The sequence below is a fragment of the Rhea pennata genome, chromosome 10, assembly GCF_028389875.1.
Source record: "Rhea pennata isolate bPtePen1 chromosome 10, bPtePen1.pri, whole genome shotgun sequence".
Lineage (NCBI taxonomy): Eukaryota > Metazoa > Chordata > Aves > Rheiformes > Rheidae > Rhea > Rhea pennata.
This window is the reverse complement of record NC_084672.1, coordinates 22,185,976-22,199,697: the sequence shown is the minus strand read 5'-3', so window position 1 is coordinate 22,199,697 and position 13,722 is coordinate 22,185,976. Positions and strand designations below refer to the sequence as shown.

At 45.8% G+C, this 13,722-nt stretch overlaps 1 protein-coding gene across 1 annotated transcript in view; it reads left to right on the top strand.

Annotated features, from left to right (window-relative positions):
- The window catches only part of ARID3B (AT-rich interaction domain 3B), a 42,534-nt gene that overhangs the window by 18,417 nt on the left and 10,395 nt on the right, over positions 1-13,722 (top strand). The window contains exons 5-6 of the mRNA XM_062583937.1: positions 11,565-11,748; positions 13,386-13,645. Of these exons, the coding sequence (XP_062439921.1) occupies positions 11,565-11,748; positions 13,386-13,645 (444 nt within the window). The remainder of the gene's footprint in view (positions 1-11,564; positions 11,749-13,385; positions 13,646-13,722) is intronic.

The following is a 13,722-nucleotide window of genomic DNA, read 5'->3' as shown; positions in this document are numbered from 1 at the left end:
GATGGAAGGACTTTGTGGAGCTGAGCTTCTTCAGGTTGATGTGAAAACTGAACAACATGGATTGGACTGAGAGGCAACTGCACTCTTCTGCCTGTAGTCTGAGCTGTTATGTCTTAGCAAAAAACAAATATTTTGATTCAGGGCGTGGGTTTAACAGGAGCTGAACTTGTTCAGTTTTTTCCACATCTGCTCTCATCACTGCTGTCTACTGCAGGACTATTTGTGCTTTTTTTCTTTCTCTGGTATTCTGGTATGTTCAAAAATCTGGGGACAGATACAGCAAAGTTATATAATACTATTCAGGCTTAAATTTCTTTCTCTGTCCCTTCCTGTGCCAAGCAAGCATCCTAAAACAAACAAGGCTGAACAGCTGCCTTTTTCTGTGAAAGAGTTCTCCAAAGATGGATAAAACTGAGGCCTCATTGCACCTGAGAGCAAAGTGCTGTGTTTCTTAGCTTGTATGTGTGAAGAGCTGGTTAATTTGCACCTCGTATCTGAAGGGAATGGAAAGTAGCTCTGCTAATAAATGTTGCTGGTGTAAAGACAGGGATTTTGCTATCATCCAGTGGAGTCCAGAAAAGTGCTGGCCCTTGTTTGGTGCTGATGGAGCACACAGTGAGATTGCTAACTAACACTGAACCTACAAACTTAATGCAAAAGACAAATGACAGATTTCACAGGAGCTACCAAGTAGTTTAAGGGATGAAAAGATTTGACTGTTGGTGCTGCTGTTTGGAATGTAGCTAGAAATGTGAACCCATGAAACGAGCTTAATGCAGATCAAATGTGCAGGTCTCATCTGCTTCTGAGCACAGCAGGTTGTCACTGAATGACCACAGCTGCAAGTGATAAAATGGCCCTTCAGTGGCAATAATGATGGAAAAGGGAGATGAGAGGGAAGCTGTAACTATTCCTTTGTTGGATGTTTTATTCCCTGTATGTGCTTAGGTGAATGGGTCCCACCATGACTGTGATTGAAGGGGCAGATGGGGGAGAGGAGGGGAGACCAGCCGATAAGAGCAGTCAGGGTGCAGGACTAACTTTGAACCAACCCAATAAAAGGGCCAACCTGCTGATGCAGCTCCAGGGTGGAGATATTAAGCTGCTCTATCGCCTCTTCCACTTTCCCCTTTCTCAGCTCTTCTGCAGTCTCGAATCAAAGGTTGTCTTTCTCCAAACTGAATGGGGATGACGAGCTTCAGCAGTGGGTTCTCTCCTTCTCTCCGGCTGTTTAGTGTCTTATTGCAAGTTGAGTCTTAGTGACTTGAGGTCTGGCTTCTCAGCAGCTGTGTTAGTCTCCTGCTGCGTGAGGAGCCGCTCTTTAGATGATGGGCAAGTTTGTGGTTCAGGGCATTTTTAATGGCACAAACCTAAGGCCCCGCAGCTAGCGCGCTGCTGTGGTGGGCTGCACTGCTCACGGCAGAGCTGCGATGCCGGCACAGGGGCTGGACTCGGTCTACCTGCCGCTGGGATTGCTGCAGGCAGGAGCAGCCCTGAGGCTCTGAGCACTTAGGTGTGAGCTGATCTCCCTGTGCCGTCGCACCAGCAGAGACCGTGCAAATCTGTCGTCGTTGAATGCCAGCAGACAAGCTTCCGTGTGTGCAAAGGTGTCCCTTAGTCCCTCTGCACCGCTTCTGCATCTGAAGCGAATTGGGAAAGACTGTTTTCAAGAGCCAAGGCTAGAGTGTTAGTACCCTATATGCCGTATAATAACTCGGGGTAATCCGGCGTTCTCCCATCTTTTATGCTAAAGTCTGTCGGAAGTAATTTTGCTGTAGAAATGTATGTGATATAAAATGTTTTGCGAATCTGTGCGTTTTAATAGCAAGATTAGCTTTTCGTGCCTTTTTCTTTGGGCTTTCGTGCACTGGCACGTTAAATATTTTGTGATGAGGTTCTGCAGTCTTGTACCTGGGCCCTCCAAGAGAAGTGCTAACGCTTTGTACTGTAGAGGTTTTGATAGCTGGTATGCTGAACAGCCAAAGGGTTGGGTTTGTTTTCCTTTTGCAGACTCAAAATTGGAGATGGTGACATCTTCTACTTCTTTTCAGGCCGTTTTTACCAGAAGCTAAATTTTAGCTCCATCTATTTTTTTGTGTGTGATAACAAAAGTATAGATATGATGAGTAAGAGGGAAAATGTAGGCGTTGGCCCTGAAGGATGCACTAGATAGCCTAGCTAGACCGTTTTTTGCTTCTAGATAGTGTTGGTGTGTTAATGGCCTGACTCTTCTTCACTGCAGCTGAGGCAGCCGCCAGCAATGGAGCTGACTGTATTCCCCTAACGCTGGTCAGGAGAGCGCTGGACTAGAGGGACAATTTCATCCTCTAGAGCGATCAGCAGTGTTCGTGCAAGAAATCCCTCTTGAGAAATATTTGATGAGGAAGAGATCTCGCTCCGTGCTGTGGTGTGTTAGGAAAGGCTCCGTTTCAAGGGAAATGGTTTTATTCGTTTTGAGCACTGCCTTTGTGAAGACCTCATAAAATGTCTCCAATTGTACCGCTCTACTAATTCTGTTCAAGGTTTCTGCGTGACCTTGGTTTTCCCAGATGGCTTGACCATTCTGTTTTTTTCATGTGTATATACATAGAAGGGGCTTTGTAAGTCTGACTGTGTGGTTTTAATGTTTTCCTGCTGTTGTATGCTCTGTCTGCGCATTTTAGATGTGGAAATACAACAAATCCAGGGTATTGACACAAGCATTTACCAGTGGATTCTTTTGTCTATAGGCAAAGTGGTGTTTATGAAATGTTTGTCCAGGGAATACTCTTCATTCTTCCACCGCTTCAATTTCACAGAATTCTTCTTTTGATTCCCTGGAGATGCTTTTGAATCTGAATTAAGTAAGGTAGCTTTAAACAAGACATCAATAGACATAAATTCTCAGCATCCTTTGTTCGCTTTACCTGCTTAACACTAAGCAACAACAAATGTTTCCCTGAATAGCAGAAGACGTTGTGCAGTGGAAAATTCTCGCTCCGGGCATTGCACCAAACCCAGTTCCAGCATTTCCTGTGTGAAGGATTCCTCAGTAGAGGCCTGTTCTGGATAGTCCAAAATATCCACGCAAACCTCTCTTCCAAATTAGACCCTTGGATCAGTACATAGCTAAACCTCTGACTTCTGTGCCTCATTTAAGGAATCGGTGAAATATTTTAGAAAAACGTCTTTGTATTTTTAGTAAGGGTGACTTTTCCTTATGCTTTCGGGGGAGCTGATGCTCTGGTTTAATTTCTATTGTATTCTTTTGTAAATGGTTTGAGCCTTTCAGAGCAGGGGGCAGAGAATGCATTACCCTGTGTACTTCAAGACTCTCAAATGATGCTAGGATAAAAACAAAGAGGTGTAAAGTACGGTGCTTGTAACTGGGATCTCCAAACAACTTGAATTCAGCTCCTCAGAGCATAATTGCACTGATAGCCCTGTACCTGGTGTGGGGGTCTCTAGCACCTAGAGGACCTTTGTAGGGAATGTCTTGCTCATTGGACTTAGCTGCCAAGTGATTAGAAGTCTTCACCTGATATATGGGTTGATATTTTGAGAGTGGAGAGTTAACTTAGCCAAATTAGGGATAACTTACACAGAAGCGGTAAAAGGCAGGTCCTTCTCATAAGGAGCAAATTTCCTCCACATCTTTCTAAATTTCAAAATGTTCATTCCAAACAGGGAGATACCAAAGGCTATTTTTTCTAATTTGGAAAAAGCCTGAAAATGTCCCCTTGGAAAGACCTAAAAATAAATAAATAAATTATAAAAAAGAGAAATCCTTTCTTGGAAAATTTCTAGTGCAGGTAATTCTCGGCTCAAATAATTAATGTGCCTGGGTTTGGAGAGAAGATTGCTTTATTTCAACAGAAAAATCCTATTACAAGCTGCAATTGTAGCTAATAGGAAAAAAAAAAGCATCAGGAATTTACTTGGTTCTGGGCTACAGAAGATTTATTTTAGATTTAGCCAGCATGAAGAATGTTTGAGCATCCTGAATGTTTTGTTATGAGCTGAGATGGCAAAGGAAAGGACACAAAAATAATTTGAGTTTGTTTTTCTCTTGTCACTTTGCATGAATCTTCATGTATCTTGTTAATCTGATGTCAGCATACTCTGCCCTAATGATTGTGAGTTAAAGATCTCTGAATTCCCAGTTCTTCTTCCTGGTGATGCAGAACTGAGTGATCAAGTCCAAGGTTTTCTCTTCCCATGCCTTGAAGATTAAGATGTTAAGTTGTTACACTTATCTCCAGCGTCTCAAAGAATGAATATTTATTTCAAATCCTGTTTTTCCAAAGTTTTCCTTGCATCAGTACTTCCTCTGTGCTATGGATGGTCTCGATCTCCCCCCTAAATTTGACAGCATGTTTTTCAAATGATTAATGAACTACTGCTCTTGAGCAACAGAGGCAGTTCAGCACTGTGAAGAGATGACCCTGTAGATATCCAGATGGATGGAAGAGGTAGAACTGTTTGGCATGGACTCCAATTTTTGCTGACTTTGTGCAGCCTGCTTATATCTTCTCCAGCTGGGCCTGATTCTCCGAGTTCCCTCCTGTATTTGTACCTCATCTTTGGCTAGAGAAGAGTTTCTGTTCAGTTTAAAGGTCATATGCGTGGAAACCCCACCACGAGCTACATGGCTGTTCAACATCTGGTGAGGAATTCTGTAATAGCAAATATATTGGACCCAGCTGTGTCAGTAGCTGCTAAGCAGTTGTAGTTGGAGCTTGGTGTAAGAGAACAAATCTCCCTGGGATCTCAGTTTCTGGCCTGGAGAGGCACCCCAGGCAGGAAGGTTAACGTGGTTGGAGCCTTGGCTGATATCACCAGGGCACTGGTCACTGCGAGAGCCTCCGCATGGGTGCCCGTTAGGCTGCCTCCCGTTCAGCAGCTGAAATCTGATAAGGGGCTGCTGTCAGGCTCACTTATTGAGGAGGGAAGCAGAAACCGATGGTGTTTCGAGGGGTACAGATAAGAAGGGGGCCTCCTGTCAAATAGAGCATGATTAATTACCCTCTCTCCTGCCTCCCGCTTTGATAGGAGTGTCTAATGGTCTGCAGGCCTGACGATCAGGTGGTGACATTCCCATTGGGAGGTGAGAATGCCCGCTGTGGAAGTGCTGGGAATACAGGGAGAGATTAGATCAGCTGCGGCATGGGCCGAGAGGAAGTGGGGAGAGGTCGTTTCCCTTCTGTCTGCCATTGCTTTTTATTGTAACGCCGAATGAGTCCTCAGGACAGATTCAGAACAAAATGACAGACAAAAGCTGGAGTGCTTGAATAGCCAACTTTGCATGCGAGCCACCCGGGTTTGTCCTTAGAGAGGAGTTTTAGCAAAGTGGGAGCTGAGATAGTTTAGGATTCAGGTTGTTTTACTTGTATTCTGTATCGCTGATTTTCTGCTGAACTGATTTTTACCTCTGTTCAGACAAGGAGTGTGGGCAGATAATTCATACCAAGCAATTACTCCCATATTCTTCCTTCAACAAAACATTGAAGATCTCTTCAAGGTTTGATTCAGAATTACTATTTTTATGTATTTTTTTTTAAATCACTGTGGACTTTCCATGGTCTCCTGGGGAAAGCCTGCTGCATTCAACTGTCTAATGTTGTCTTCTCCTTTCCTTTGGACATGTTTGATGGAGATTGGAAGCTAGAAACTGCAGCCTTTTCCTCACTTGTACAGGTTGTTGCTAAAAATATCCCTCCGTGCCTCTTCACCTCTGCATCCAAGGTATGGAGGTATTTATTACACTCTGAATGTTGTTCCCTAAAATGAATGTTTAGGAGTTTTATCACCTTTATTCCTTACTTTTAAATGGAAATTTATGAAACTAAACTTGATAGAAAAAGAAAGAGAGAGAGAGAGAGAGAGAGAGGGGTGATTGAGAAAGTACAGCTCCAGGCTGGATATAATTAACTGCTTTTTGTGTCTTGTAGACAGGACAAGTTGTGGCTCACACTGCTTCGTGTTGGGGAACTCCCTGCAGTGGGCATGGCTCAACATGAGGGCAGAGAGGCTCTTGGCAGGGGATCTCCATCATGGAGGACTCAAAAACTCTGTAAGCTGAGAAGGGACTCATCTTCTATGATTCTGTTAAGAGCAGTCTTAGCAAAGGTTTTCTTTGTTTAACAACAGTCTACCTAGGGTGTAATTACCATGGTGGGCTAAGATAGGGTGAAGACCAGGGGGAAGAAAAGAAAGAAAGGAAAGGAAAAAGAAGAAGAAGAAGAAAAAAAAGCACTGTGAGCAGCATGTTCAGGTAGGTGAGGAAGACTTCAGCCTGAAGTGTAGATCCATCTCAGCAGATGGGGAGGCTCCCCAGCAGCGAGCAGCATCTGTAGTCAGAAAGGAGCAGGGCCCTGATGTCCTGACTGCTCAGCCAGCACCCGTTTCTCAGGTATTGTTTCATTGGCAACAGATATAAAAACAGTCATTCAAAGATTATCTGAGTTTTACATCTTCCTCGGTTTCTTCTTAAAAAAAAAAAAAAAAAAAAATCTTGAATAGTGAAAATTGTTCATACGGCTGCTCCATCTGCCTCTCCAGCGTAGGGGACATTCAAGTCGATCCATGTAGGCCCTTCACACTTCTATTATGCCTCCTTGCAACAGAAGAGGCTTTTGAAAGGGGTGAAATGGCTTGGCAGAAGGGGCTGCTTATTTCTCTTGAAGGACAGATATGTTTATAGCTACAGTCAGACTCCCTCCAGGGAAACTCTTCATCCCAAAAGGCTGAGCTGTACTTACAGCTGTCTTTCCCTTCAGAAAGCCGCCAGCCCGTGGACTTAGGGGGTGATTTCTCCTCGTCTTTCCAGTGTTGTACTGAGGCTTTTTGTCCTCTTTGGAGACCTTCTGGTTAGAAAGGGGGAGGTAGGTTCTCTGATTCAGCAGCCTCTTACCCCAGGGCTACGCTCTTCCACCCTTGGGTCTTCAGGAGCGGGAGCCTGTCTGCTGCTCCGTTTGCCCGGCGGTCAGCGCAACGGGCCGGCAGATATACCTGTCTCAGAGCTCGCCTTCGTGAGCTCTCCCACGCCTGTCAGTTATGCAGCAACCCTTTTCCAGCGGAGACAGACTCCTTGCCCCTTGTGTTTTGTGTCTGATTCCCTCAAGGAGAGGTGGCCTAGGCTTGTGTGGCTGGGGCTCTGCTAAAAGGAGCAAAAATCACTTGCTTACCAAGAAGATGAAAAGGAGGAGAGCCCAGTCTTCCTCATCCTCTCCTCTGGGTTGGGCAAGGCTTCTGGCTCTGGGCATGGTACACACGGCATTTATTTCTGTGCGCTGGCAGAATAGAGAGAGGCAAGCTTGAAAGTACAGTAAAATGAGCTTGCCATCAAAAGGCAACAAGTCCTATGCTGTGCCCCCGGCTGCTGACCTTTCCCTCTGGAATTCTCCCCTCTGACCTGCAGATCATTAATCCTGATGCTGCCAGATGACAGTAATCCATCACGGCCCCTGACAAGCCTTGCAGCCGCCTGTGAAAGGATCCGCTCTGCTCCAGCATCCAATCATCCCCTGATACTCGTTTTTCAGCCTTTCCTGTTCAGGCGCTGGGGTTTTCCAATAAAGACTTTATCGCCTTGCTCTTCCTCCGAGATGGGCTGCGGGAGGAGGGGGCTGCCTCTCCCCGCTTCCCAGCGCTGCTTCTCCGTGAGCCCCCCGAAACGGGCTGAGCTCTCGATGACGAGCTCAGGTAATTTGCCAGGTCCAAAACCCCAGCCGCTCTCCTGCTCCCTGACTCGTCCCGCTTTGGAGAATACGGCTTGGAGCAGCCTTCTCTGAGGCCAAAGTATAAAAGGAAAATGACCCCATCTCCCTATTAAACGGGAGAATGAGAAAATTGGTTTTTGTCCCTGCCGTAAAATTTCTCAGCCCGCTTCAATTTTACAGGAGCGTTTGGTTTTTTTGGAAGAAAAAAACCCCTAAAACTATAGCTTTTAGCTTAGTTTATAGAGTTACTAATTAAATTCCAGGGCACTTCAATCTGGAGGTCTTGTTTAAAAGAAAACTTCAGGAAGGGAAGGTGTCAAAAGGGTGGTAACATGAGGCCTGGAGGTCAGATCTGATTGCTGTTTCGGCTCCAGCTATGAACAGGCTCCCTGGAAATGCGCTTTAAGCCTTTATTTCCCTCTGATGTAGAGAGTATTTGTCTTTATCACAGCAGTGTTTGGATAAGTTTCCTTGTGTATATTTTTGGGTCCTGAGATGGGAGAGTCTAGAGAAAGGTAAAACTCTGAGTTAAATGGAGTATTTTGAAAAACAGCTCTTTTGTTTCATTCCCATCTTGGCGGCTTGTTTGCCGGAGGAACCTCACGCGTGACCCTTCGCTTTCACTCTCCAGCTACCCCATCTGCTCACGGCCCGAGGAGAGCTGGATCAAAGCCCTGGCTGGACGAGTTAATACCATTCTCTAAATTGGATTGGGGAAAAGCGGGAGGTTTGGGGTCGCACGGGATTGCTGTGGGAGCGGGCGGAGGAGGTCTCCGTGCTGCCCCAGCAAGACGAAGGCTTTTCTTAGCAGTATGGTAGCACTAATGGTGCTGCCTTGGTGGAACAAACTGGCTTCTCCTGCTGCTGGGGCAGAAATCCTGACCCACCAATGAAGGGTTGTGGTGGCGGTTTTTGGGAGGGAAGGATGAAGAGCTATCCCTGACTCTTTGCTAGTATATCCAAGGTAAATACTTTCGTGCTTTTGCATTTGGAGGGGGCTGGGCGTGATCGCCTGGTTACTGTGGCTCAGCCGATGAGTGATAACTCAAGGCTGGTAACAGGATCGCTTCCAGCCCACGGTGCATGGCTGAAATGACACCGTTACCGCGCTCTTCATCTTTGTTGTAACCGCACACGCCAAGACAAAATAGTGCGTGTGGAAAAACCAAACCGAAGGGAGGATGGCGCTTACGCGGGCTGACCTTTGGAAAGGACCAGTTCCCGGCTCGGGCCAGCCGGCTGGAACGAGCGGAGCCGGAAAGCGTTCGGACAGTTTGGAAATGTTGCGCCCTCCGCTCCCCGAGGGAACTGTATAGCATGTGAAATGCAGGAAGAGGATCTGATGCAGTTTCTGAATGATAGCTTGGAAATTACTGCTTTACGGGCTTTTCTGTTGCGGATGGGGAAGGGACTGTTTAGACAGAAGGCAAATAAAAAAAAAAAAGATATAGTAGATATAAAATAGCCAAGAGTGCAGACCAAGCCTGGTGAGATTGCTGTTTATGTTTTCTTATAGCTAAGCATTAGTAACTTAGTGAAATTGAAGGCAGCCCTTTAAAACTGTAGAAGTTCAGTTTTTTATCCGTCTCATTAACCTGTGGGAATTGGTGCCATGGGCTAACGCATAATAGCCACACAAACTCACCCCCCCCCCAAAAAAAAAAAAATTACACAGTTACATGTGTAATGAGAACATCTGCAGAGCTGAGCTGAACTCCTTTTGACTAAACAGAATAAAACCCATTTATAAGGGCCATAAACTGCTCTGCTGCAGGGCATTAACCGAATCACTCGCTGATGAGCGGTGGCAGAAGTCTCCCCTGTGGGTTGAGTATTCCATAATTGTCCATTACGGCGTTTCGGAGGCTTTCCTGTAAAGGCTGGTGCTGACCATTGTCGCAGACAGGATCTGACCTCAGATGGACTGCTCTTTGATCCAGGACAGTATTTCCTATGCAGAATAAAAGGTTTGCTACATCAGCTTTTTTTTTTTTTTTTTTTCCTCCTCTTCCTTTCCTTGCCTAAATCTCATTACTTTGACCTTTTAAAACCCCTCACCCTTTATCACTTTAAGGTACTGCTAAAAGCACACTATCAGGTTAAAAATCAGATTTTCATACCTGCGTTAGCCCACAAGATGACCAAAACTGAACAGGAAGGACAAAGCTGTTTCCCAGCATCTGCCCTGTGCGAGCAAGGGTGGAGTGGTCCCCTGTTTTGTGCTGCCGTGCACCCAGAGGGAAGCTTTTGGATACCTAGGTGCTTCTCACAGCAGCACATCGCCGGTGAGGATGCCTGGCTTGTGAAGCAGCTTGTGAAGCTGCGTTGTTGTCCAGTAGTATGATCTAGTTCTCTCTAGCTGGACTACAGTGAGTTTACGTCTCCGTCTCCTAACCCTGTGTGAGATAACGATGGGGATGCGTTCAGTGTCTGACATCAGACGCACTGATACATTCTTGGGCCATTTGTTTATTTGCCTGCAACATCAACACCGTGTTTCTAGCTGTCTTGCAGCGAGCTGTTGCTCCAGTTGGGTTGCCTTTGCAACCAAGGTGCATATGTAGCCTCACCAAGGTGTCTCACACTGCCCTGTTATCTGCCCCCAAGCTCCGTTCAGTAATGGATTGGGGTTTGACTCATAGGTTTCCGTGATCTTTTAGAAACCGTAACTGAAGGTCTACAGGCATCCAGCAGGTATCTCTTTAAATATGAGCAAAGCAGAAAAGAGGTTCAATACTTTCCTCTGTTTGGAAAGTTTTTGGCTGGGGAGGTTGGCTGGGTTTTGTGGAGATGGGGGCTTCTTTTTTTCAGTGGAAGGAGAACCCTAAATGCAGGAGACTGAAGGTTTTGAGATGATCCCTCAGTCTCCTTCCCTTTCTTTGCCCACCCCAAAGAGGGGGTCAGTGTGAACAGAGACGTAGTAGTGTGCAGAATGAGTGTTCAGCTCACTAGTTTAGCCTTTGCATGGGTGGGATGTGATGAAGCAACATCCTGCTATCATCTCTGCAGGCAAATAATTGTCTTGGCTGATGATACCAGAAAGTTTTTCCTGTTCTCCTGCCCAAGTGCCACATATGGGCACTTGGCAGAGAAAGGATACTGAGCTGAAGGGACATTTAATCTAGGTCAGTATGGCTCTTAGATAACAGTTGGTTTTAGTTTATTAATTTCTCTGTGCTTGGCCCAATGTTGGTATCACACGAGGACTGGAATAGCTTTTCAAGTAAGGAAGTAACTTCTTCAGGGAAAAGTGCAGGGAAGAAAGTGCTTTGTAAGAGCAGAAACCATAGCAAAAGTTCATACGTGTGTTTGTGAGAGAGGACAGAAAGCAAATGTTTGTGGGAGAGAGAGATGTTGCCAAGTGTCCTGTGCCCCTTTTCATTTTTGTTCCCAAGAGTACAACAGCAAATACTGAGGAGTGAGAGAGCAGAATCCCGATGTCCTTGCAGCTCAGGCTGCTGCATGGCAGTTCAGCCCCTTCCTGAGTGTGAGTGATGCAGATTTTTATCGTAGCTTGCCGTGTGAGTTCATAAGAAATGAGTCCTCTGTGCTGCTGCCTTGCCCCTAGGATTGAATAGTCCCTACTTCCCCTCTTTCTATTTTAGAAGTTGCTCTTAGCTGCAGGTTATTATTTGACTGATAATTGTTTTTGCCTACAGGAAAGGATTTTTCATGAAAAGGACGTGCCATGTAGCTACACTTCTCTGGCTCATTCACTCACCCACAGAGAGGCCTCAAGTCAGGCTACAAATAGAATTGCTTGAATTTCCTATGAGAAAGAAGATCAATAGCACCAACCTGCTGATTTTCGTGGCCGCTTTTTCTCTCTGACTCCATGTTCCCTTCCCTGCTGTTTCACTGCAGGAACTCCCATTAACCGAATCCCCATCATGGCAAAACAGATCCTGGATCTCTACATGCTCTACAAACTGGTGACTGAGAAGGGAGGGCTGGTAGAAATCATCAACAAGAAGATCTGGCGGGAGATCACCAAAGGCCTTAATCTGCCCACCTCCATCACCAGTGCCGCGTTCACACTTCGAACCCAGTAAGTCTAAAACATCTAACAGCATGGGTGTGAACACAAAGCAGCAAACTGGAAGCACAGAACAGGGACTGGGGAAGAAAAATTGAGGGTAAGCCCTGCTCTGTGGCAGGAGAGAAGCCGATGAATTGCTTTACTTAGCCCTCTCCTTCCATCTCACCCAGAGATTGCAGCCTTCCTTTTGTATTTCTCCTCCTGTTATTTTTCTTCAGCAGTGATCCCTTCCTGAGCTCATTCCCTTTCCATCCCTTCCCTCCCTACAGTCCTAGCACTGATGTTCACTGTGTGCTCTGTGCTGCTCTCCATCCTGTGCCTGTCTTGCCTGGTTAGAAGTTAAACTCCTCAGGGCAAGGAGCATCTCCTGCTCTGTCTCTGTAGAGCACCTGGCACAATGTGGAAGGAGAAAGGCCTCCTAATTTGTAGGTATCAAGCATAAACTTGATCATTTAATGTCTGTTATCACTGTTAAGCTCTGGAAGTGCCTACTTAGCACCTGCTCACTGTCAGGATTGCTTTTCTGACCTGCATTGAATAGACCAGTAAAAAATAAAATAAATAAATAGAAAGACTTCTAAGAAAGAAAAGAAGTAGAATAAGCAGAAGAGAAGAAGAATGGTAAAAATAAATGTACTGTAAAGTTGAAGCAACAGTGCTGAGCTACACTTGTTTAGAGACTAAAACATGGAAAGCTAGACTCTGGGAACCCACACCCAGCTACACTCCAAGTTAATTCTGTGGCTGTGGAACAAGCCATCTATAAAAGGGAAGATTTTAAGTTTCCATGATGGACACTGGTACAGTGGCTTGCGTGAAACCTAGAGCTCTGAGCAGGAAATCTTAGTTTCAGACAAGGACTCTGCTGAAGCCATGTTCTCTGTGTCGCTGGAAACCCTGGGTGCAAAAGGCGGCGTGAATTGCTGTGTACTGCAGTGGGTGTACAGCTGGGGGCAGTGTGTTTCAGGAACTTCACAGCTCTTCAGGCCCTTGGTTCCCCTATCCAAAGGGATCGCCACCAAGAGGGCCCAGGCTAGGTTTTAGCTATGTTCCGGTTGCAAACGTACAAACTGGTACAAACTTGCCATTGCAGGTGTCTGTTTTCTTGCAAGTTGTTAGAGCCTCTGTGTCCCAGAGAGGGAAGCTCTTTGCCACTTCTACAGCTGTTATCATAGACTGACCGTCTCCTGCAAAGCTCTGAGCCAGAATTCAGCAGGCGTAGTAAGGTTTTATACAGACTGATGCTTCCCAACACAAATAAGACAGGATAGCGCCTAAATTTTCCTTCATTGCATATACATGTTGTGGTCCAAGATCTTAATTATTATAATTATGATGGCTTCTTAGTTGTAAAGGCATATTTGATGATTCTTTTCTGCCCCCATGGATGTAGCAGTATGTAGCCATGTGCTTCTCTGTGAACACTGGGTTAACTGAAAGTTTCTGGGAGCTGTGCCTCACACCAAAATAGAAGTACTCACCAAACCAAGCACAGCAGTGATCAGGATATGCCAGCAAAGAACCCAGATCTGTAGAGGGCTTCAGTCTGATAGTCTTTCTGAGTGTGATGCTTGGTGCTACAGTCTCTTTTTCATGTTCTGTTGAGTATACATGCTTGAATTTCTCTGTCCTCACCTTTCTTTTAGGTATATGAAGTACTTATATGCCTATGAATGCGAGAAGAAATCCCTCAGTTCTCCTGCTGAGCTGCAGGCTGCAATCGATGGCAACAGGCGGGAAGGCAGACGGCCCAGCTATAGCTCCTCTTTGTTCAGCTACTCACCCACTGCCACGGGGCCTCCTTCCCTCCTGTCTCCCCCAAAGATCCGCTTCCCCATCATCGGCGTCGCACCAGGCAGCGGGACCAGTAATCCTCGTGTGTCTCCAGCAGCAGCTGTCAGAAAAGGTCAGCTACTTGCACCCACATCAGTGTGTGTGGCTGGGTTAGAGGTGCAGGCGGTGGAACTCAGTTGTTTTCTATTT